Source organism: Rhinatrema bivittatum, chromosome 1, assembly GCF_901001135.1.
Source record: "Rhinatrema bivittatum chromosome 1, aRhiBiv1.1, whole genome shotgun sequence".
Classification (NCBI taxonomy): Eukaryota; Metazoa; Chordata; class Amphibia; order Gymnophiona; family Rhinatrematidae; genus Rhinatrema; species Rhinatrema bivittatum.
Window position 1 is genome coordinate 331,678,959 of NC_042615.1, and position 25,099 is coordinate 331,704,057.

General features: G+C 44.2%; 1 protein-coding gene across 1 annotated transcript in view; it reads right to left on the bottom strand.

The window, feature by feature from the left end:
• Positions 1-24,771, bottom strand: part of PKD2 (polycystin 2, transient receptor potential cation channel) — a 76,469-nt gene extending 51,698 nt beyond the window's left edge. The window contains exons 1-3 of the mRNA XM_029598010.1: positions 24,159-24,771; positions 17,132-17,245; positions 3,737-3,870 (exon numbers count right to left, since the gene is read on the bottom strand). Of these exons, the coding sequence (XP_029453870.1) occupies positions 3,737-3,870; positions 17,132-17,245; positions 24,159-24,681 (771 nt within the window). The 5' untranslated portion in view covers positions 24,682-24,771. The remainder of the gene's footprint in view (positions 1-3,736; positions 3,871-17,131; positions 17,246-24,158) is intronic.
• Positions 24,772-25,099: the final 328 nt, after the last annotated feature.

A 25,099-nucleotide genomic window follows, 5' to 3' on the forward strand; every position in this document is an offset into this window, starting at 1 on the left:
ATGAGGTGTCTGCCAAATAAGCTGCCCCTGGCTCTAACTGAATAGAATCATCAATCATCTTCCTGCATGCACTGCACTAGCCTTAAGTCTGGCCTTGCTACAATACAGGAATAGGCAGCTATCTGAAAGGCCATGTTGACTGCCTCGAAGGCCTGCTTCAGCAGAGGCTCTATTCTTCTGTCTTGTACATCTTTCAATGTTACGCCTCCTTTCACTGGTATCACAGTCCTTTTCATTATCGAACATACTAATGCATCCACTTTTGGGAATCTAAGCCTATCCATTTCCTGATGTATCAAGGGCTACAATCTAGCCAAGGAGCAACCTCTCTTAAAGTTCACTTCTGGGGAGACTCACTCCAGATCAATGAGGTCCTTCACAGCAAGAGAAACAACCTGAAAGACGTTTTGATACCAGAAGCTACCTTTATCATGCAATGTACTCAATGTTTATGTAATTAATGCTTCAAGTTCCTCTTTATGAAAGAAACAGACCATGACAGTGACATCTTCCCCTTCCGGAGGATATTCACCTTCCTCTAGGTCTTCCCTAGAGACAGCATTAGGCAATCTCTTAAAATTATCCAAAGAATCATCCGTGCCTGAAAAATGTTCCTCTTCCACATCATTATCCTCTGGCCTTTTTTTACCCCTAGGCACGGAGTCAAAGGGATCTAGAAGACATGGTGTGGACTCCTGGAACTCTGTGCTACAGAGGCAGATTGCTGCAAACACTTTACAAATTCATGAGAAAGAAGCTTCCAAAAAGGAGAAACAGGAGCTCCTTTGCAGGCTACTGCTGAACAGGAGTTTAAAAAAAACCACATCCCCACCAACTGGACATCTGTTCTTTGGGGCAGAGTGGAGGAGGACCTAGCTATCCATGCAGCCCTAAGATGGCCACCAACGCAGAATCCAGACAATTAGCCTCAGCACCCAGTTGTTTCACCTGCTGCATGACTGTGGGTCCCCTGGGAGATACAATCACCTGCCAGCAGCACCCCACTTGCACTCTGACAAGCCCAGCAGAACTTTGAAGCTCCCCAAAGCAGCCAGGCAAATTCCAAACCTGACAGAGCATGGACTTCTTCCTGCACTCTGCTGCTGCTGACATTATGGCCTGCCCCCATGCTACAAATGTCTTCAGTCTTACCACGACTGGAAGTTGCAAGCCGCCATGTTCTGCTCATTATATATATATATATTATACATTATATATTTTTATTTATATTCTGCTTTTCACACTGTAGATATTTCCCTATCCCCAGAGAGGGTAAAGTGACTTGCCCAAGGTCACAAGGAGAGATAGCGAGACTCGAACCCTGGTCTCCTGGTTCATAGCCCACTGCTCTAGCCACTAGGCTACTCCTCCACTCCGCTCATCAGCAAGCGCACTTATCCTGAGGCCTCTGGTCAGCCACCATCCCATGGCTCAGATCTTTTTTTTTGTTGCTGTTGGACTGGCTCAACTTTACTGCACAAGAGCAGCAACCAAAAATGCAGAAGGCAAGCAGGAGAAAATTAACCAGCAGGGGAGACCCACAAAAAGGGGAGGGGGGAGCAGTAGTAAGGGGCAAGAGGGAGAAAGAAGATGACCCATTCTTGAATCTCCCCCTTGAGTGACATCAAAGAACCTGTTTGTCTCTCTCCTTCTGCTGGTCAGGATACATTACCCACTCGTCTGCACAGGTCTGACTGGAAGAGGAGAAATTATGGTCACAATTAAAAAACTAGTACATGGCTACATCAAGAGCTCACACCACATTTCTAGCCTCTCTTTATTAACATGGTTATCTGTAATATTTACCTAGTCCACTCACTTCACCCACAAGTCTTGGCTTCTCAAAAACAGTTATAAATCACTTCAAATAGTTGTAATAGTCAATCTACATACTGTTTTGACAATACTGCCCACTTAAAGCACAAAAAACAAATATAGTATCTTGTTTGCACCTTATTTTGGCTCTTACTTTTATATTTTATAAACCTGTCCATAGATGAAGGAGTTATCAGGGGCAAATCATTTATAATATTTAAAATCAAGAAATAGGAAAAAAAAAATGAACATACAGTTGGATGGAATTTTTTTTTTAAAGAAAAACTTAGGTACCAGTCAAAATTCTTGGCTTCCAAGGGGAAAAGTATTTTTTTTTCATGCTTTCTCCAAAAAAAATGATAGTACTAGTTTTTCTTTTAAACTTTTGCTCCACCCTCCCCCTTCCAATCTTTTTGCCTTCTCTCCAGCTGGACCACCGTTTCTCCCAGTCCCAAGCTACTGCTGCTCCTTCCTGCCTGGGGCCTTCACTGCTCTTCCCATACCAGCAGAAACCACTCTTTCTACCCCTGGGCTTCTGTTGCTCCTACTCTTCCACCCAGCAGCAGATACTGAATTTTTAGGCACCTATGTCTTTTCTATCATCAGGTTTAAATATATGTACAGAGAATTGATCTATATGCAGAGCGGAGTAATTAGTGGTGAGTTACCTTCACATGCTATAATACTGACAGCCAAATCCTAGGACTAAGTAGCGACATTTTCAAAAAGTTAAAATGAAAATCAAAAGGAGAAAAGGGGGATCATTTGTTTTAATTAATTACTTACAAAGAAAACCCATTTCTGGCCGCACTCTGGATTTAAGGTTGAAATACTGGCTGGACCAGAGCTTCCCAAACCTGTCCTGGTGACCTCACATCCAGTAGGATTTTCAAGATATCCTCTATGAATATACATCAGAAATTTGCATATAATGGGTCTCTAATACATGCAAATTTATCTTATGTATAATCATTGCAGAGCTCTTGGAATCTTCACAGGCTATAGGGTCCTGAATACAGGTTTGGGAAGCCAGAGCTACACAACTTACCTTTTTTTTTTTTTAAAACACAAAGTACACTGGTTTTGATCCTATATCATCTTCTCCTATATATTTTTCACTATTTTTGGAACGTGCATCCCCCCATGCTCATTTCTCTTTGGCTGTTAGGACTATCAGAACTAAAAAAATTCCTGCAAAATCATGACTGCAATGGCTCAAGCATTAATAGTATGAAGTGCCAGTGCTAACCTGCAGCACACACCCTCCCCTCAGTATCATAGGCTTGCTTTTCTCATTTGCTCTGGGTTTTTCTTTGATCCCCTTCTATTTCCTCTGAATTTTTTCTCCTTCTTCCAGTGTCTCTTTTCCCTTCCTCTCTTTGGCTTTTCCCTAGCATATTTCTCGTCTCCTTTCCCCCCCTCTTCTGCTCCCCCCTTCCATTCCTCCTTCTGGCCTCTTCCTCTCTCCCCCTTTCCCTCCTTCCATTCTTCCCTCCATCACAGCTTGGCAATAAGGGATTGTCCCAGGCCACAGCAACAGCAGTTCTATGTCTCCACCACGGTTCAGTGGCATGAGGTTACCCTCATGCCACAGGAGTGACTCCCTCTTGTCCCACTCACAGAATCATTAAGGATGATCATATCTGGCAAGCTTATGAATGAGATTGAAGAGCTGAATTCTAGAGTCATGCATTCCACGTATCAGTCCGATGTCTTCATGGGGCTTTGATGAGAAACAGCACATCTGCTCCTGATATACCTGCATTCATAATGCTGAGAATGGCTAACAAGTAATTTTAAAAAACCCTCTTTTCTGTAATGATAAAATCTGAAAAGGGTGTGTGTGCTTAAATATAAAACTTTTGACAGTTTGCTAGTGCATGAAAACATTTTTCTAGAGCTGCTATGCTGGCATGTGTACCTTCCAAAAGTCTTCCATATTGGACATGGTTTTGAAGTTGGTTCTCTCGGTTTTTGATACAGGCGTTTCCAGGAAGAGCTGAGACATTACTTTTGTGTAGTAGTACATATTGGAACTCACCATCCCATAGGTTACTGAAAGACAGGGGCACGACAAATCAGAATCATGTTCAAAATCAGAACACGTTTTAGCATATTTCACTTGTCAAATATGCACAAATAAAAGGAAGAAAAAATCTAAAGGATTCAGTTCCAGTACGCTTTACCTGAACAAAGTGACAGCTGAAAGGAACACATTTACTCATGCTAGTGTCTCCCAGGAGAGATGGGACAATATGATTCCTGAAAACAAGTTCAGAATGAATAGGAGAGGCAACATGACCACACTATAGCCCTGAAAGAGGGATTTTACTTAATTACACTTGATATACTGCATAAAGGAAAACTGGTTCTTACCTGCTAATTTTTGTTCCTGTAGTACCACAGATCAGTCCAGATTCCTGGGTTTTGCCTCCCTACCAGCAGATGGAGACAGAGAAAGTTTCACTGACACTGTATATAACCCAGTGGCTACCTGCTGTCCCTCAGTATTGACCTGTACCCAAGCCAAGATGACAGCAAAAACCTTAAATTTCTAAGCAAACTCCTTCCCCTCCAATGATCCAGAAGGTGAAGTTGTCCAAAAAGGCAATGGAAAACTCATTTCCTAAATTTAACATAAGCGATCAGCATTGAAAATCAACAACTCCACACTATATACAAAGAAATAGTATGAGTGGCGGACTCTTTCCTGCTCCCCAGTAAATGGGCAGGTCACTGAACTGATCTGTGGTACTACAGGAACAAACATTAGCAGGTAAGAACCAATTTTCCTTTCCCTGTATGTGCCCAGATCAGTCCAGATTCCTGGGGTGTACCTAAGCTACCTTTAACTCAGGAGGGACCTGGAGAGTTCCGCTCGCAGAACACTCTCACCAGAGCACATGGAAGCCCGAAGGTTTCTCTAGATTCAGATTCCAAGACAGACAAATGTTCTGCACCTGAGGACACAAGTTCTTAGCTCCCCGAAGGAACAGTAGAACATCCAGATGTGTGGACAGAGGATATCCTTGCACCTTACCCAAGAGACAACCCAATGTCGCTACTTGAACTCTCAGAGTTAAAGGCCAGTCCCTTAACCAGAACCTTTCTGTAGAAAAGCCAAAATATGCGACACCATAGCCTGAACAGGCTGAGGCTGCACTCCATCAGCAGTAGACCAGGACTCAAACATCCTCCAAATTCACACATACATCAAGGATGTAGAAGGTCGCCTAGTCTGCAATAAGGTGGAAATAACCGCTTCGGAATATCCCCTCCATCTCAGTCTCCTCTCAGAAGCAAAGCCACGTGACAGAAGTGAGCCGCCTGACCCAAAAATATTGGGCCCTGGTGGAAAAGAATCGACTGATTTCTGGACCTCAGAGGCCCGTCTATGGTCATGTTGATCAGAACTGGGAAGCATGATCGATGTGGCCAATCTAGAGCTACCAGGATCAAATTGCCTGAAAGTTTCTCTATCCGCCGTAATCCCTTGTCCAGAGACCACAGAAGGAAGACAAAGAAGAATCCCTTGAGTCCATGGCAGCACCAGAGCTCCAATTCCTTCTGTATCATGTTCTGTTCAGCGGATGTAAAACTGTGACACCTTGGTGTTCTCTTTGGTCAGCATACCTTCATCTTAAGTGAATGAGATACTGCCTCAGACAGCTCCCATTCCGCGGGGGTCTAACTTTCTCTATCTGAGAAAATCTGCCTGAAAGTGAGACCTGCCAGCCACTCCAAGTGCTGCTCTGCCAGAGAATCAACTCCTGGGCCTCTTGAGCCACTGCTTGATTCTTGGTTCTGCCTAGACAATTGATGTAGGCCACCATCGTCAGACTGTATGATAGAATCCGTACTGGAAGGCTGCATAACCTTGGCAGACAGGCAAGCAATGCGAAATGCACTGATCTCCTTTCTAACCAACTGACAGACCATGAGGCTTCCTGTTTCAAGCACTGGCCCTGCACCGACTGATTTTGCTACACCACCCTCCGTCCAAAGAGGCTTGCATTGATGGTGACTATTACCTAATTTGGAACCTACAATTCCATACCACGCTCAAGATTAGTGCGAGTAAGCCATTACGAAAGACTGTTCCTGGCTTTCCCCTCTAACAGAAGAAGATGAAACTCTTCCAATAATGGATTCCAGTGGGACAGAGCCCCTTGCAGAGGCCACATACGCACTAACACCCAATATATTAATTCCAATGTTGTTGCTCTAGAACCCAGGACCTGTAAATAGTCCCAGACTCTGGGAACCGAAAGTTCTAGCAGACGCCTAATCTGATTCTGCAATCTCAGCAATCTCTCTCTGTTGCGTGTCGAACTGAGCTGCCAGATCCTCCAGAGTTTGAAAGAGGACTAAATGATTCATTGCTAGGTTCACCACCCATCCTAGAAACTTCAAATGCATCAGTACCTTTTGTACTGATTGTAAATAGAGGTCCTCAGATTTCACATGAATGAGCCAGTCGTCCCAACAGGGATGCGCCAACATACCCTCCTTTTGCAATGCGGCTGCCCCCACCACCATCACCTTGGTGAAGGTACGTGGAGCTGTCACCAGCCAAAAGGAAGGGCTCGAAACTAAAAATGTTCCCTTTGGACCATGAACCTCAGGAATCTCTGGTGCTCCAGCCTGATGGCTATGTGCATATACGCTTCTATCAAGGTGAGGGATGCCAAGAACTTTCCCTTGCATATTGCTGCTATAATGACCAAATGTACCTGATACTTCACTCTCGACGCATATCCAGCATGGCTCTCTACTTCAATGGCATCGGAGAAAGACTGATACATCAAGAATTTCCAGCATAGCTCTCTGCTTCAACGGCAGGGGAAAAGAAAAACTGATACTTCACGCATATCCAGCATAACTTCAACGGCAGGGGAGAAGAAAAAAGGATTCACACTCACAAAGCGGGGAGTAGCTGGCTTGTCACGGCGGTTACTACCCCAAACCAAATGTGCCTGATACTTCACTTTCGATGCATATCCAGCATAGCTCTCTGCTTCAACGGCAGGGGAGAAGAAAAAAACTGATACCTCACGCATATCCAGCATAGCTCCCTGCTTCAACGGCAGGGGAGAAGATAAACAACCAATAAGGGCTGTATAACATAATCTGGGTAAAAACAAATAAGCATGGGTGTAGCTTGCTTATTGCGACGGTTACTACTCCTACTACCTCTAACTAATCAAGCTAGATATTTCACTTGGATGCAGCTCCTCCACCGCTCTCTACATTAATGGCGGGGGTGGAAGGGAATTAGAACCAAGAGCTAAGAGAAACAGATAAGTATGGGAGAAGAAATGAGGGAAGCTTGCTGGGCAGACTGGATGGGCCATTTGGTCTTCTTCTGCCGTCATTTCTATGTTTCTATGTTTCTATGAGTTGGACCTCAGCATTTCCATGTGGAAATGGGGAACCTTGAGAGCCGCATTATTTACTTTCTTTAAATCCAATATCTCTTGAATTGGATACAGGAGGAACGCTTAACTTAAAATTGACCTCTGGCCACACTAAGCATGGTCATGATCTGAGCAAAAACTCAGGCCATGCCGAACATGTTCAGGGTCCGAGCCAACAAACTCAGCAAGTCATCTCTATGAAAAAAGAAAAAAAGTCTGAGCAAAATCCGAAGTGGCCTTGAGGTGAGAATCCTCCAATGTCTCAAGACCCATGCCCCCTTGAACATTACCAGGGACAGGCTCCCTGTGGCATCTGCCTGCATGACTAACAAATGGGAGGCCCGACATGCCATCCCTACAAAGTCGGTTGCTTCACCTTCGCTGGGCACACCTGCAGAAAGTCCGCAGGCCCTGGAAACATTCCACCCAGGAGAAGGATGGATCTATACCGGAGACCACAGGTCCAAGCTTGCTCTTTCCAACCTCTCTCTCTCTCGGGGAAGCTTCTGCCCTCGGAACAAGGGAGGAGGAGAACTGTTGCCTCACCTCTCACTCCACTATTGAGTCACCGTAAGAAGAGGGGATGTTCCAACATGGGCAAATACTAAAAGCGATTTGACTACTGCAGTATCTAAACAGCAACGACAAACGGAGAAAGAGTGAGGACTGAATTGCTATTAGATAGCAAGCTTCACAAACAGCAAGGCGCTTGGACCTGTTTGTCCTCCGTGCTTAGCTCTCCTGAACTTTGGCTCTAGGTGGCCTCCTGTGTGCATAGCAATGCCTCCCAGGCATACACACTACACCTCCAGGACAAGTGCAAATACATGCTCAAGAGTAGGTCAAGGTTGTATGCGCACAAGTATATGGGCAAATATAAGCTCCAGTCTAGGTCACTGCCTGATGTACACAAGTCCCTGCGCAAATCCGCACACAAGTCCAGGTCGCAGACATACAAGCTCAAATCTAGGCCACGGCCTTACGCGCACAAGTCCCTGCACATGCAACCACCAAGTGACAAGAATGCATGCACATGACTCCGGGAAAAGAACCGCTGCCGCGGTCTACCACACAGCTAAGTAAAGCCTGCTTGCACCTTCGGCGCATTTAGTTCCAGATCCGTTCAACAGCCGGCACTGAAAATCTCGAAGGGGCCTGAAGAGCTTCTCAACAGCTCAGGCCTTTTGACTGCCTGAGAATCCATGGAAACTGGGGCTGAAATCCAGCATGCCCCGCTGCTTGCTCCGCTAAACAAGCTTTGTGCATAAGAAAATTAAAACTGGCAGAAGACATCTATCAGAACCAGAGACGACTCCTCAGTGCAAGAACCTCTATATATCTCTGTGGACATGAAACCGCTGGTGATAGTTGAGGAGAAGACTCCCCCCACAGACACAGCTAGAGAATAAAAAATGGCCACCTTTTCTGCGCTGACTGGGAAAACCTCAGCACTAGACCGCGTCACCCACAAGGCTCGCTCTACCAATGTGGCCATGCTCGACGCAGACCCCCGAATGCTATGCTGTTTTTGCCAAACACATTCACGCTATTCCTCCCTTGCACCCATGGCACCACCTGATAAAGATACGTTGCTAAATATGACTCCTTTTAGTTTAACACCCTGTTCTTCTGCATCACCTACTTCCTCTCACCCTGCCAGCACCTCCTAAAATACTTCCCCATTTTACTGAAGTCAGTATTTTATAAATCCAGGACTTTGAACTTTGTGTGACACCTCTCTGCCGTGTCTAGGATACTACACATTAGCTACCTTCCCCCTCCTCCACCCCCAGTGCCAAGTAACTTATCTAAAAATCAGATATTGTGGGCTTCTCTTAGCGCTGTACACAAGATATCCAATCTTACAGGGAAAGTTCACCTCCTGTGTCCCATTATTGATATATGCTCTCAATACAAACCCCTGAACATGGCCATGGCTTCTTTCTGGTACGTTGTAAAAAATTTTTTTAACATTTGGTTACACGAATAATCCGTCATACCTTTACTGCCAAGTTTCTCTCAGCCAGCTGTAGTTAAACACTGGAAAGCATTCTAGTCTTTAAATTCAGAACACCACAACAAAACTGGAACCCTAGCAATTTGGAGAATTAACCAACAAACCCCACACACATGCCAAACATAACAGAATACATTTGAAGGTTTTGTGACTGTGCTCCTCTGCTGTGGCTAACATTTGGTACTTACCAAAATTAAACTACAAGGTAACGAATTCAAAGCCCAAATGGGCCATGACAGGCCCAGTCAGAGATTGCAAATCTGTTCATGTGAATTCGTCTCAGGTTATCCAGCTGGCTGCTCTGTTAATATTTACAACTGCCAACAGCGCTGAAACTCTGCAGGGGAGAAATAGAAGACCCACGCAGAGGAAAACCCAGTAACATTCTCTCTCACTCTCTCCTGGCTATTCTACAACTGCACCGAGAGAAGACATTCAGGCAGTTGATTTAAGGCATGCTACATGTATTTAGATTTAAGGTTAAAAGAAAAATACATACCAAGGATTATAGATAGGAAACTATTAACAATGCTACGATGCCATTCTGATGTATGGTTGCTACTGTTCACAATTCCAAGCGGCAAATGGATTTGCAAAACCATCAAAAGTAAGAGAAACATGAATACCCTGCCATTAGCAGCTGTCTGTACTTCCATAAAATAATGCTCAGCCCGTAAATAAAGAAGTTTTTAAATGTGTACCTTCCCCAAAAGGACTATTTTTTTTTTTTTTTTTTACACTGTCCAATTTCATTCATCCGAATATTTACATGCAACTGAATATTTACTTTAAAATAATTATCTTTAGGCTAAGGAAAACACTGATCCAATTGCCACCTGGAGGCACTTTATGCCCTATGCTAAACCATTCCCTTTCTCAAACTAAAAACAGGGCCAACCCTGAGTGCCAATTACAGTCTCATATAGAATTAATTTACTTCTAGTTTCTCCAAATATTAAAATCTTTGAATTAGCTGCAACATTTGCTTGCTTAGCAGCCAGGGGAAAGCTTTGTGTGATCCCTACAATACAATGCACTCCACAGGACCTCTCTGCCAATGAATAGGTCAGCAATTTGTGCCCACCATGCTCAGATGGGGCCATAGATGCTCTGTTTCCAGAAAGTACCAAAGGTCGAACCTCTGGGTGAACCATCAAGAATCCCGCTCACAAGTTTGCTAAATGAATAGGCTTCAGAGCACACTGAGGGGAATAAAAGTTGAAGTCAGGCAGGAGCTGGCTGAGACAGGCTGCTGCAGCAGCAGTCTGGCAACTACAGGAGAGAAAGAGGTGCTGCTGCTGTGGCCATGATACAAAAACCATGAGGGAAAGAACTGCTGGACTGCCACCTCAATCCAGGCTGTCATCAGGGAGAAGAGAGGCCACAGCAAGCAAGGAAGGAAGGAGGAAGAGCGGAAAGAAGATGGAGAGAAACAGAAGAGGACGAAGGAAGGTGAAAGAGGCGAAATAAAAAGCTACCCCAGGGTGTGGGGCTGGGGTGCTGCACATCAGCACTGGCACCTCACACTCGTGAAGCCTGAACTGTAGTTAGCAGAGCTTTGCTGGAATTCTGGAGGTTTGCCTTGGGCAGTTATGTATCAAGAGATGAAAAAAATCCATGAAAGACTGTTTGGACTATAAATTGCTTGTGTCACCTGGAATATCTGACATGCCCCTTAACTCCGAGGAAGCGAACATGTAAAGCTATGCTTTAGTATATGTGCTCCTTCCCAGGGACATGGCTGTTGTAAGAATTTGTTGCATTGTTTTAATACATTTTGAATATTACTAGGAAAAGGAATGGGAGATAAAACAGAGGATGTCATAATGCCTGTACATGGTGGGAATGCACCTTTAGTATTATGTGCAGTCCTGTTCTCCTTATCTCTAAAACAACAGAGCGGGTATAGAAAAGGTACAGATAGGGGTAACCATAAGAACATAAGAAATTTCCATACTAGGTCAGGCCAAGGGTCCGTCAAACCCATCATCCATTTCCAACAGAGGCCAATCTAGGCTACAAGTACCTGGGGCAAGTACCCAAACACCAAGAAGATCCCATGCTACTGATGAGGATAGAACGGCTTCCCTATGAAGGGAGGCTAAATAGGTTGTGGTGCTTCAGCTTGCAGATATGATAGAGGTCTATAAAATCATAAGTGGAGTGGAACAGGTATACAGGGAACAGTTATTCACCTTTTCAAATAATACTAAGACTAGAGGACATACTATAAGCTAACAGGCAGCACTTTTACAACAAATCAGAGAAACTATTTCTTCACTCAGCACACAAACTGAGGAATTTGCTGCTAAAGGATGAGGTGAAAGCAGAACAGCTGGGTCTAAAAGGTTTCCTTTGATGAGCTGGGTCTAAAAGGTTTCCTTTGATGAGATCTGGGTTATTACAATTAGGGCCTTTTTTCTGGTTGAAATTTTCATGTAAATGTATAGTTAAACTTGCCGGGGTTAAGTGCATGTACTATGATTCTGCCCAACTAGTCTAATTCATCAGTGAAAAACAAGCTCTGATTCAACCTGCTTTGTCACTTTTGCAAGATGTGGCTTCTCTTGTACATTAATTTTCCTTTTTCAGGCATTTAGTAGAGCATGTCTACAGCTGAGTCTATTGCTAATTTCTTTTGGTCTGCTTAGCTTTATTTCTTTGGTATAATGATGGCTTCTCCCCTATATAGTGGACTGGAATAGGCACTGGACATATTCTTCTAATAGATTATTTTTTGTTTGATATTTTTATTTTAAAACATTACCTGCCTTTCCTACGTTCATGGTGGAGTATAATAACACACACATGAGTTACAAACAGTAAATTAAAATAAAGTACAATACAAAGGTTGCAATAGAGGAAATATCAAATATCTGCTAGAGTATGTGCAAAGGAATAGCACAAATTAAGGGAGGCACAGGCTAATTATATGTTGCCAGCCTGATTTGGGAATGCTTTTCTGAATAAGTGTTTTCTCAGAGTTTTTTTTTAATTTGTATTTATTTATTTATTTTAAAGACAGGCTTTTCTTGGAGGTTTCTTAATTCTTTTGTTAGGAGTTCCATAGGAGAGGGTCTGCAGACGAAAACGTACGTTCTCTAGTCTCATCCAGACGGACTTCTCTTGGGGAAGGAATGCCAAGAACCGTCTGAGAGAAGGATCTTAGCGATCTGACAGGAGCATGAATTTTAAAAATAGATGAGATCCAGGGAGAGTGAACATTGTAAAGAGAGGAATGTGTGATTATGGCCAGTTTGTACTGGATTCGATATAGAATAGGGAGCCAGTGGAGAGATTCCAGTTCAAGGACGATATGGTCATGAATTGGATCTCCTGTTAGAAGCCTAGCAACTGAATTCTGTATGATTTGTAGTGGACAGATAACATAAGCAGGAAGGCCAATTAGGAGAGAATTACAATAGTCGATGTTAGAAAAAGAAAAATTGGTTCTTACCTGCTAATTTTCGTTCCTGTAATACCACAGATCAGTCCAGACCAGTGGGGTTATGCATCCCTACCAACAGATGGAGTCAGAGAACAAAACTTTGAGGCACTGCTATATAACCAAGAGTGCCACCTGCAGTCCCCTCCGTATTGACCTGTACCCAAGCCAAGATTCACATAAACCCCCTCAAACGGACAGAGGGATCAAAGGGTCGGACACCCCTCAAACTATAAACTTTGTTCATTAAGAACCAATACACACAAGAAGTGTAAACACTATGAATCCTGCTCCACTAAGATACTCCCTAAGACAGTAGTTCCCAACCCTGTCCTGGGGATCCCCCAGCCAGTTGGGCTTTCAGGATATCCATAATGAATATGCATGAGAGAAAACTTGCATGTTATGGAGGCAGTGCATGCACATTTTCTCTCATGCATATTCATTGTGGATATCCTGAAAAGCCGACTGGCTGCAGGGTCCCAAGACAGGGTTGGGAACCACTGAGCTAAGGTAAAGAATTCTTCACTTACAATATAACAAATTATTATATTTGGCAGGAAAATCAGTCTTTTGGAATCAACTGGGAGGGCCTCTGGACTGATCTGTGGTATTACAGGAACAAAGATTAGCAGGTAAGAACCAATTTTCCTTCCCTGAACATACCCAGATCAGTCTAGACCAGTGGGATGTACCCAAGCATCTCTAAACCGGGCGGGCACCTGAAAGTATTCTGTGCGCAGAATACTGTCTCCAAAAGACAGCTCATCCTGCGCCTTGACATCTTGATGATAATGTCTGGTAAAGGTATGAATAGAGGAACACACCGCAGTCCTACAAGTTTCCTGAGGTGACAGCAGTTGATACTCAGCCCAGGATGCGGCCTGCACCCTAGTGGAGTGCACTCTCAAACCCAAGAGGTCTGCCGCCCTATACAAATGTAAGCAGAACAAATGGCCTCCCCTATACCAATGAGAAATGGTAGCCTTAGAGGACTTATCCCCTTTCTTCACTCTACTGAAAAGGACAAATAGATGATCGGAATGATGAAATGCATTTGTGACTTCTAAATAGCATAGAAGAGTCCCCCGCACATCCAGAAGATGCAACTCTCTTTCCAGAGAAGACTCTCTCAACACCACCTTTGGAACAAAGGAAGGTACTGTTCTTAACGGAATCCTGTCCCTGTAAATCTGGAAAAACGGGTCCCTACAGCTCCAAAATCCTTCTAGCGGAACAAACTTCCACCAGAAAAACCGCTTTCAGCGTCAAATCCTTCAGGGTTACTTGTCTTAAAGGCTCAAAAGGGGATCTGCAGAAGATGCGAAGAACCAGGTTGAGGCTCCAAGCCGGACAAATCTTTCGCACCGGAGAACGCAAAATCTTTACCCCCTTGAGGAATCTAACATCATCCAGATGAGCGGATAGAGTCCTATCCTGAAACCTGCCTCTGAACACTCTCAAAGCAGCCACCTGCACACGAAGCGAGTTGTATGCCAAACCCTTGGACAACCCCTGCTGCAGAAAGTCTAACACATGGGACATATTCATCATCAGGGGATCCAGTCAACGCTGAAGACACCACACTTCAAAAAGTTTCCAGACCCTAACATATGCCATGCAGGTCGCTGGCCTTCTAGACTGAAGAAGTGTGGAGATGACCTGCTCAGAGTAACCCTTCAAGCGCAGCCTTCACCTCTCAAAAGCCAGAACGCGAGACAAAAGTGATTCTCCTGCTCCAAAAATATGGGCCCCTGATGCAGCAACTCTGGGAGATAAGCCAGCCTGAGGGGACTTTCCACCGCGAGTCACACCAGATCAGTGAACCATCGTCTCCGCGGCCACTCTGGCGCTACAAGAACTACACTCCCTGGATATAATTCTATGCGCCTGAGGGCCTGACCTATGAGAACCATGTAGGACAAACATACAGGAGGAATCCTGTCGGCCAAGGGCACACCAGAGCATCGAGGCCCACCAAACCAATCTCTTGTTCGATTGAAAAATCTCTGTCTTTTGACTTGATTCGTGTCGCCATCAGATCCAACTGGGGAACGCCCCACCTTGCGCAGATGTAGTTCCATGCCTCGGGGACAACTCCCATTCCCCTGGATCCAGCTGTTGTCTGCTGAGGAAGTCTGCCTGCACACTGTCTACTCCCGCTACGGGCGATGCAGCTAGACCTATGAACCTCCGCCCAGGCAAATAATCTCAGAGCTTCCAGTGCCACAGCATGACTCTTTGTGCTGCCCTGCTGACTGATGTACACCACCGCAGTCGTGTTGTCCGAGAACACCCAAAACATTTGTCCCCTGACCAGGGGCAGAAAAACCTCCAGGGCTTGACAGACCGTCCTCGTCTCGAGACGACTGATGGACCAGGACTTTTCTTCCAGCCGCCACAGACCTTGTGCCAACCGGCGCAAGCACACTGCCCCCCAACCCGAGAGGCTTGTGTCCATGGAAACCACCACCCAGTCCAGAGGCTCCAGGTCCATTCCCTTCTGTTGGTTTTTTTTTTGTTTTTTTTAAACTAGCAACAAGCCTGCAGGTGTGCATCTCTACCATCTGCTGGAGTCAGAGGGACTGCAGGCGGGCTGCAGGCGGCACTCACGGATAAGTAGCACTGCCTCAAAGTTTTGTTCTCTGACTCCATCTGCTGGTAGGTATGCATAAACCCACTGGTCTGGACTGATCTGGGTATGTTCAGGAATAAGAGATTGTAAAACAGAACAAAAGTCAGCTGAATTAAGGAGAGGTTTGAGATGTTGGATAAGTCTTAATTTGTAAAAAGAAGATTGAGTGAGCAATTTGATATGATCATTCATTGAGAGGGCAGGGTCAATAACAACTGCGAGGTTACTGATCTTTTGAGAGGACAAACTTGTCTGATTATTAAATTGAAAACTGTTCAGTGTATTTAGAATTGGAAAACGTGATAAGATAATGAGTTCAGTTTTGTAAATACTGAGTGCTAGTTTGTTGCGATTCAGCCATCCTTGAATATCTGTTAGACAAGAGAGAAGGAAAGATTCCATTTGTGCCCATGTTTCTTATCTATGCAATCTTTTCTGCAAGTTATTATCTTGGTTGATTATTTGAAATTCTTATAAATAAAACATGAAAAAAAAAAAGGGTTAGACTATTTCCTGGAGGAAAAGTCCATAAACCATCATTTACCTTGTAGACCTGGGAAAGCCACTGCTTATCCCTGGTTATAAGCAAGAAGGACCGGATCCATTCTTTGAAATCTGCTGGGTACTTGCAACCTGGATTGGCCACTGTTGGGGAGAGATAACTGGGCACGATGAACCTTTCATTTGACTCAGTATGACATTTCTTATTTCTGAATATTCCTGGGCAAGTGCTGATGCCTTTTGGATCCAGACTGTTATATGCGAATCTGTTGTCTGAGTAGCAGCCTTAAGTCTGCTGGAACTTGGTTCTTTTTCTGTCACCGACACTACATTTTCCTTTTAAAACTGAAGCCACAAGTAAATGGTATGTGTAACTTTTCCCAGTTTGCAATGAGAATTTATTAAACAGGGAAGAGTTTATCAATTAGGCTCTGCAGGTCCTTTCATGAAAGTTTCTGTAATATGGAGCGAAATCTAAACGCCTTTAAAACAGGAGACCAGTCAGAATCCTCTATCCTCTCTGTGGAAGTCAAGCTACATTCAAAAATCTTATTTTCCTGCAGTTCCGTTTTCAAAGCTATTGCAGAAGCAAGAAATACCCAAAGGGGAAAAAGGCCAGATATGAAAAAAAAGAGCTAAACACTGTAGTTGCAACAGGGCCATCAAATGCAGGAATAAGAGAAAAGGATCAGAAATTGGGGCAACTAGAGATTTTCCTGTCTCTCAGTGCAAGGCAAAGGTTAAGCATCAATAGTGGTGCTCAGTCTTTATCACACTATGAGTCTTCTGAGATCAGTGAAGCCTCAAGGAGCTGCATTCCAATGTTATCTTTTTCACCTTGACAGATGTTAAACACCATCCTTTGGGTACAGATTCAGGAAATAATTAGTGGGTAAGCAGCCACAGAATACTTGAAATAGTACACATCAGAATCACTTCTGTGAAACCTATACTTCGGGGGTTACCAATCATACCCCCCTCCCCTTCTACTGGATAACTTCACTCCAATCCCTCTGACGCCTAAACGGTGTTGAAGGTTGAGACTGTACTGGAAGATGTTAAAGCTTCATACTTTGAGAACTGCTGTTCTAGTCATTGGGAAGAAAGTCAACATCTTCCATGTAATCTGATACAGGGGAAATATAAATTAAATATTAAAAGGTTTCCAATATGAAACGTGCATTTAATATCCAACCTGGTAATGGGAACCAACCCAGGAAATCTTTTCCCTTGTACGCCGAGCATAAAAGCAGCTGTAAGACGATAGTCAGAATACTTCAGCAATAAAGGAAGATACTTACAGATACACAAGATCACAAGAAAAACAATGTAGATGATCAGTTCTCGAAGAACATTTTTCAGGTACTTTTCTCTGCTAGTGATGCTGTCCTCCATGAGATTGGTACCCCACAGTCCTATAAAAACAAATAAAAAAAGGTAAAACAATGCAGATATGTTCCTCCCCTCCACCAATCAAGTATCAGCATACTGTTTTTAGGAATGAAATTAAGGAATACCACAGAATTATGCAATCATGTAATTACACATGGAGGGAGAATATTTAAGACTCCCACTGTGCAAAATTTGGAGCCATTTCAGCTTTTACTTTGAGCTTAACTAGACATACTAAAGACTTTTTACCTGCACAGAGAATACCTTTAGGGCTTCTTGTTCAGGTGTACCTAATCAAGCCCAGAGTAAAACCTGGAATACCTTAATCATGCTGACAAATTTCATACCAAGTCTGGCTGAACAATAACCAGACAATGAAATCTGCCCCCTTTTCACCAGCAGTTATTTCTGAAGTACCATAAAACACACATAGACATTAGAAGAACAGGGAAATAAAGACAATAAAACATGCAAGGTACACTTTGAAACACACGGCTCCAATACTTATGATTTAAATGCAGAAACAAAACAACTGACTTGATAAGCAGGTTCAACTAAGTTCTATAAACAGGCTTTACATATAGCCAATCTATGAGCAACAAGCCAATGGCTACTTGCCGCCATGGAACAGAAGTCAAATGACTACCACACTAAGAATACAGGAGAGGCCTAAGACATGGCTATGTGCAATGCTGGCAAAAACTATTTGTAACTAGGTACTCAGACAAGCTAGTATACATTCTGATCACTCATGTCCCACTGACATCAGCAATGTAGTGCAGTCCAGTTATTTCTTAGGCACCAACAGCATAACTGTATTGAAAATAAAACTAAAAAAAGTACAGAAAAGGCCAACACAAATGATAAAGGGGATGGACAGCTCCCTTATAAAGAAAGGCTAATCAGGTTAGAGCTCCTCAGCATGGAGGAGAAATAGAGGTTTATAAACCTCACGAGAGGGGTGGAATCCATTAAAAGGGAACCATTATTTATACTTTCAGACAGTGACACTCCATGAAACTAATAACCAGCAGGGTGAAAACAAATTGGAGAAAGTATTCTTTTTTTCATTCAATGTACAATCAAGCAGTGGAATTTGTTGCTGGAGGATGTGGTCAGGGCACCTAGCATAGCAAGGTTTAAAAAGGGTTTGGACAGGTTACTGGAAGCAAAGTCTACAAATCATTGTTAGCCAGACTGATTTGGGAAAGCAACTGCTTATCTGACAGAATGAGCAACAAAGCACTGTATATACTATTTGCCTGCTGTACACTTATGTCAGGATGCTGGACTCAATGGAATTTTGCTCTGAAGTCAGCATGGTACTTCTTGTGTTTTTATAGTCAGCTTGGACTGGGTTAATCTGTTTAAAAATATATATATAAAGATAAGAACATAAGAAATTGCCATGCTGGGTCCATCAAGCCCAGCACCGTTTCCAACAGAGGCCAAACCAGGCCACAAGAACCTGGCAATTACCCAAACACTAAGATCCCATGCTACTGAAATTTTCTGAATCAAGGTCCTCCCAATATGAAGCCATAAAATCAGCCCACCCCTAACCAAGAGCAGCAGAGATCGGGAGTGCTGCACTAGCAGGGCCTTCATTCCAGCAGCCTGAAAATCAGTTGCTGCTGGCTAGGTCTTAAACCATCAATCTGGAGGAGGATGAGGCCCCTGTAAAGAATCCGCTTCCCTCACTTCTTTACATGATGCAGATAACTGCATAAGAACATAAGAAGTTGCTATACTGGGTCAGACTGAGGGTCCATCAAGCCCAGCATCCTGTTTCCAACAGTGCCAATCCAGGATACAAGTACCTGGCAAGTACCCAAACATTAACTAGATCCCATGCTACTAAAGCCGGTAATAAGCAGTGTCTATTTCCTAATTAGTATGATAAATACGTTTATGGCCTTCTCCTCCAGGAACCTGTACAAACCCAGCTATACTGACCGCTTTAACCATTTCCTCTGGCAGTGAATTCCAGAGTTTAATTATACATTGAGTGAAAAACAATTTCTTCTATTTGCTTTAAATGTGCTACTTGCTAATTTCATGATGAGCCCCCCTAGTCCTTGTATTATCTGAAAGCGTAAAGAACTGATTTACATTGACCCATTCTAGTACTCTCAAGATTTTATAGACCTCTATCATATCCCCCCTCAGCTGTCTCTTCCCCCAAGCTGAACAGCCCTAATCTCTAGCCTTTCATCCCCTTTAACATTTGGATCGCCCTGCATAGTAAGATTAAACTACCCAAGCATTGCTGTGCTACATGAAAACTGAGTGCAATACTTAACCGTTGGTAGATTACTCACCACAAAAAAATGCAAGAAGGAAAATACTGCTGTCATATGCTAAAGAAATCCATGCAAGTTGAGTTGAAGTGTAACTTTTTATTAAAGTCTGAAAAATGTCAGCCAGTTTGGTCACTCAGGCCACAGTGCAGAAAACTTGAATGTGCTGCAAAGGCAAGGAACTCAAGCCCAAAGAAGGCAGGAATATGGCCAAATTGACATCCATCTAAGCCGCAGTGCTTTGGGTGAGTGTTCAGCACAACTGCACAGCACAGAACACCCAGAGTGGCAACAAATAAAAGATTTACTTCAATATTATTTCTTGAAGTGGCCCAGTTCACTGTCCTGCAGAAGACCTGGGTTTGGTTCCTAGGCCTGGCATCTGCTTCAGGGGCTTAGGATGCATTTGCAGTCCCCTGCTTGGAAGGAGTCTCAGCCACAACAAGGGTGCCATCTAGTGTCAAACTGCTTGCATGCTTCTAGAGTATCCTGAGGGAACCATGGCCTGCGGATCCTGGCCAAAGACTATTATTGAGGTAGCTGTACTAAGTTGGGAGGAGTTAAAAATTTATTTATTTATTTAGAAACTTTTATATACCTAAAAACTTCAGAAAATTGCAAATGAAAGCTCAGGGCGAGTTAAAAATTCAGGTGCAGTTGGTATGTCCCTGCTTCAGAGTTTGTACCTGAGGCAAAAGAGGGTGAAGTGATTCATCCAAGGTCACAAGGAACATCAATGGGAGAACTGGGTTTTGAACCCTGACTTCCCAAAGAGAAACTTTTGGCGTGCACCCCGTGGCCCAAAGAGAGCGAAAACACAAGTCTTGATGCACACTAGCCCCAATACCATCAAGATATACAGTCTCTTAATTATTTTACCTCCTGCAGATTTACATCAACTGAAATATAATAGTGCCATATACCTACACAAAACCATTTCAAAACAGCTAACTTTGGGAGTTGCCAATGCTGAAAAGTTGCTTTCAGTGAACCCCTCAACTACCCAAAATTTGTTTCCTGACAGCTAAAGACTTACAAATGCCCATGCTTTTGTAGCCTGTACCTGGGCAACACTACCTACCCGAGTGTGACCAATGGCAACATACAAGAAAACTGTAAATCTCTACAATTATCTTAGAAGAATGAGAAAACTGCAGACAAAATAAGAAAAGGAAGGTTCTACTGCTCAGTCAGTTATAAGTGTTCTCCTGGCTAAATACTACAATAAGAACACAAGAACATAAAAAAATGCTATGCTGAGTCAGACCAAGGTCCATCCACAGTGGCTAGTCTGGGTCAGAAGTACCTGGCAGATCCCAATAAGGAGCTCTATTTCTTGTTACTCCCAGGGATGACAATGGTTTTGCCTAGTCTACCTGGCTGGTAATGTCCTATTGACTTTCCTCCAGAAACATGTCCAACTGTCTTTCAAACATCACTATGAGGCTGATGCAATATAGTACACTCAGCCTAGCGCACAGCTTGATGCATGGTTGGATGCGTGTTTTGGGCTTGGTAGGATAACTCCTGATGCAGTAATGGGATTAGCGCATCCAAAACGCGAGTCCAAACCAGCATATGTAAATGCCATGTAGATGAGGCTATTAGTTATTAGCCCGATGCAAAAAAAATCACAGTGCGCCCAATACACACGTTTTAATATGCAAAAATTAACATTAACCTTGGAGTTGGCGTTAAGTCCTGATGCGCCCCCAAGTCTCAACAAAAAGCAAAAAATACTGCTTTTCTGTGGTTCCTCCTACTTAATATCGTTGCAATACTAAGTAGAAGGGACCACAGAAAGCAGCATCATGAAATAAAGTCTTGACGGCTCAATTTATGAGCATGTTTTCCTAACTCGTGGCTGCGTGGATTAGGAAAACGGATGCTCATAAATTGAGCATCTGTTTTCCTAACCCATGCACAGCCACATCTCCTGGGCGCTCTATGCCAAGGACGCGCTTGGGACGCACAATTTATCTCTAGCGCATCCTTTTTAGCGTGGCAGCTCATTTACACATTAAATCGGGCACCCAGGAGATGTGGCTTTGTGCGCATTAAAAAACGGGAGCCCGTTTGGACGCATGTTTTTACGTGCAGCTTATTGCATCAGCCCCTATGTTAGTTGCCTTGATCACATCCTCTGGCGACAGATTCCACACCTTAATTGTGCATTGGGTGAAAAAATATTTAACGATTTGTTTTAAATCAGCTGGTTGTTAGCTGCATGTAATATCCCCTTGTTTTAGATTTGAAAGCATATATAATCATACTTTTGGGTTGTAAATTGGTATTGGGCTAACCTGCACAGAGGGTCAGATATCATAAGAAGCTTGCTGGGCAGAACGGATGGACCATTTTGGTTCTTTTCTGCCATTATTTCTATGTTTCTATTCCTTTATCTGCCAGGCATAGGAACTTCTGTCCAAGGAAGCCGGAGCAATCTGACACAGATTCCATCAGTCTACCAAAGGTACCCGTGTAGTAAAGTGCATGTTGAAGCTGTTAATATTAAATTAGCTTATATGTACTGTCCAGACATGTAAATGCGTTTTCCATTATTTACAAGAATTAGTCTGCTCATTAATATGGACATTACCACAAAATCAAGAGTTTGGGGTTTTTTTGGCAATAAGGGGTCCTATGGTAACTTGTGAGCTTTAACATGTGGTGTTTTTTTCCATGGCTCTTCAAACAAGCCTACAGAAACGGCATAGGTTAAACAATACCAACAAACGCAACACCTCAGTCTATTCTAATATAATATTTATTCAGTAATCACTGTTGATAGTCTTAAGACACATGAGTTAGGAAGTTTAGATATTCTACTATCACACTCAACCAGGAAGGCAGGCTAATTAGTATTCAGCACTCTCTTCCCGCATCTTCGACCCCCCCCTATTTAACTATTTATGTTATTATGATATTCTAATAGAACCCTAGAAAAACAGCTTTGTTACCTTACAACATGTTATCTTATACAGACGCCATAATTTCCATAATATACTTTCACTGAACAATGTTAGGTTGATCTGTATTATTACTTTCTCCACTGTAAAACTTTATGTTGATGTTGACAATGTTCAAACCTATACTATTACTGTAAAACGTTGTTATACCCGTAAACCGTAGTGAAGGCTAATACCAAACTACGGTATATAAAAGCTTACAAACAAAAATAAATAAATGTGAATAGATAATGTACTGATTTGCACCACATTATGGTATTAGAATAGATTTCTGTGTTAAAACTCCTGCAAACTAATTATTGTGCATTAATGCTTGTGACTGCAACAGCACACTTTAGTACACTGGCCCGAAAGTAAGTACTGCTTTTACTGTTGTTCACAATTCAAGAGCTCGGAGACAAATATGAAACCACTCTACAGACAAACTTTCGTATTTACACAAATGCTCTCCTTTAGTGGGTAAGGAAACTGTCCTCAAATGTTAAGAAAATATACGAATAAAAGACATTATGCATAGAAAACCTGCATTAAAATGATTATATTGAAGTTATAGCATAGGGGACTGAGGCATCTGTGCATGCAGATTTTCATTGACTTTGCAGATATTTTCTGTAAACAGAAGTATTTTTAATATCCAAAACTCACAATGTTGCTCCTCACTCTGCTTAATTTGAGATCCTGAAACACTATTCTAAGGATCTAGAAATTATTTTTCTGTTGTATTTTCTCAATGTAACTTCTAGTAGTTTCTTGTGTTGCTTTCCTTCACCTTTAAAGCTACCAACAATCGGCCAAGTGCACCATTTAGCCCGTTTGGCCACGTGTTTTTGACGCGCTGTAAGGGGTAATAGCATGTGGAAAACACAGGGCCAACCCCCCCAAAAAAACTAATAGCGTTCATCACATGCAAACGCATGTTGATGAGCCTATTAGTCACTTGCAATAAAGAAAGTAAAATGTGCGACTCGGGCTCACCAAAGGCTGGCGTTAATTTCAGACGGCACCGGGCAAATGTACAGAAAAATTGCTTTTCTGGACACCCTCCAACTTAATATCACTGCGATATTAAGTCGGAGGCCTCCCCCCCCCAAAAAAAAACTGCTTGCAGTCCGTGGGTTGGAAAACTGACACTCAACTTTGCCGGCATCCGTTTTCCGAAGCCGTGGCTGTCAGCGGGTTCGACAACCGATGCCGGTAAAATTAAGCATCAGCTGTCAGACCCACAGACAGTCGCCGCTTCCACCAATATGGAGGCACTAGGGACACGCTAGTGTCCTTAGCGCCTCCTTATTAGCGTGGGCCCTAATATAAATAAAGAATCACGTGCCCAGCAGAGCGGGCACTCACCTTGAGCGCTGGCTCTCCCACGGACTTTACTGAATGGGCCTGTGTGTTAACCAGCAACATTTTGCTTGCACTGCCCAGCCCATTTGTACAAAATCACTGGGAAAGTTCACAGCTCTGGATCTCTAAATTTATTTATTTTTTTTTTTTTTTAAAGGATAACACTTATTTGGTCACTACCTAAAACAATCAGGAAAGCTTGGGGCAGATTTGTATGCCTGTCGCCAACCTCCCCCCCAGTTACAGCTGGAAGGATACATGCAAACAGGAACTCGCGCACACACTCGGGCAGCTCCTCCTTCCCTCCAGCAGGTCTCCCTCACCTCGCAGCAGGTGCAGGAACCTCTTGGCGCGGCGGTTTTGCCGCCCGGGGCTAGGGCAGCCAGGGCCCCGCTCCTCCCCGCGCTGCTGCTGCCGTCGCCGCCGGCCCGCTCCTGCCCCGCCTCCCCCGGCGCTGCTGCCACTGCTGCTGCTGCTGCTGCAGGAGGAGGACGCGAGGGAGGCGGAGCGGCGGCTGGGCCTGCACTCCACGTCCATCTCCACCACCGTCCCGCCGCTCTCCTCCTCCTCTTCTTCCTCCTCCTCCTCCACCACCTCCGCGTCCTCCTCGGGCTCGAAGCCCGGATTGTCGCGGCTCCAGGCCTGCCGAGAGCAGGAGCGCGGGGAGGGTGCGGGGAGCCGAGATCTGCTGCTGCTGCTGTCCATCCGCTCCATCTCCATCCCCGCCTCCCCACCGCCGGTCCCCGGCCGCTGCCTCACACCCGCCGGAGAGCAGGAGGCTGCGGTCGGGACGCGCTCCCCGTCCTGCTGCTGCTGCTGGGGCAGGACGCGGCTCGGGCTCACCATGGCAGCCGCCGGGCGACGCTTTGCAAGGAGCTCAGCGCTGCCCTCCCAGCCGCCATCTTCCGCCCACTCCACGGACCTATTCGCGCCCCGCCCCCTCCGCCGCGTCACCGACTTTCCGCGCCCCGCCCCCTCCGTCGCGTCACCGACTTTCCGCGCCCCGCCCCCCTCCGTCGCGTCACCGACTTTCCGCGCCCCGCCCCCCTCCGTCGCGTCACCGACCCGTTAGCTTCCAGTGACCTGCGACGCGCTCCACTTGCTTGCGATCCCTGCTTGCTTCGCCATGCCGTTGTTGATAGTTGTACTCCGCCTATTTAAAGGGGCAACATTGCTGCTAGAGGAGGCCTGACTTTTTCATGATTCATGATAAGAATTGTCACCAAAGGCTTCTAAATGTTTAATTGTTTAATTGTTTCCTCGG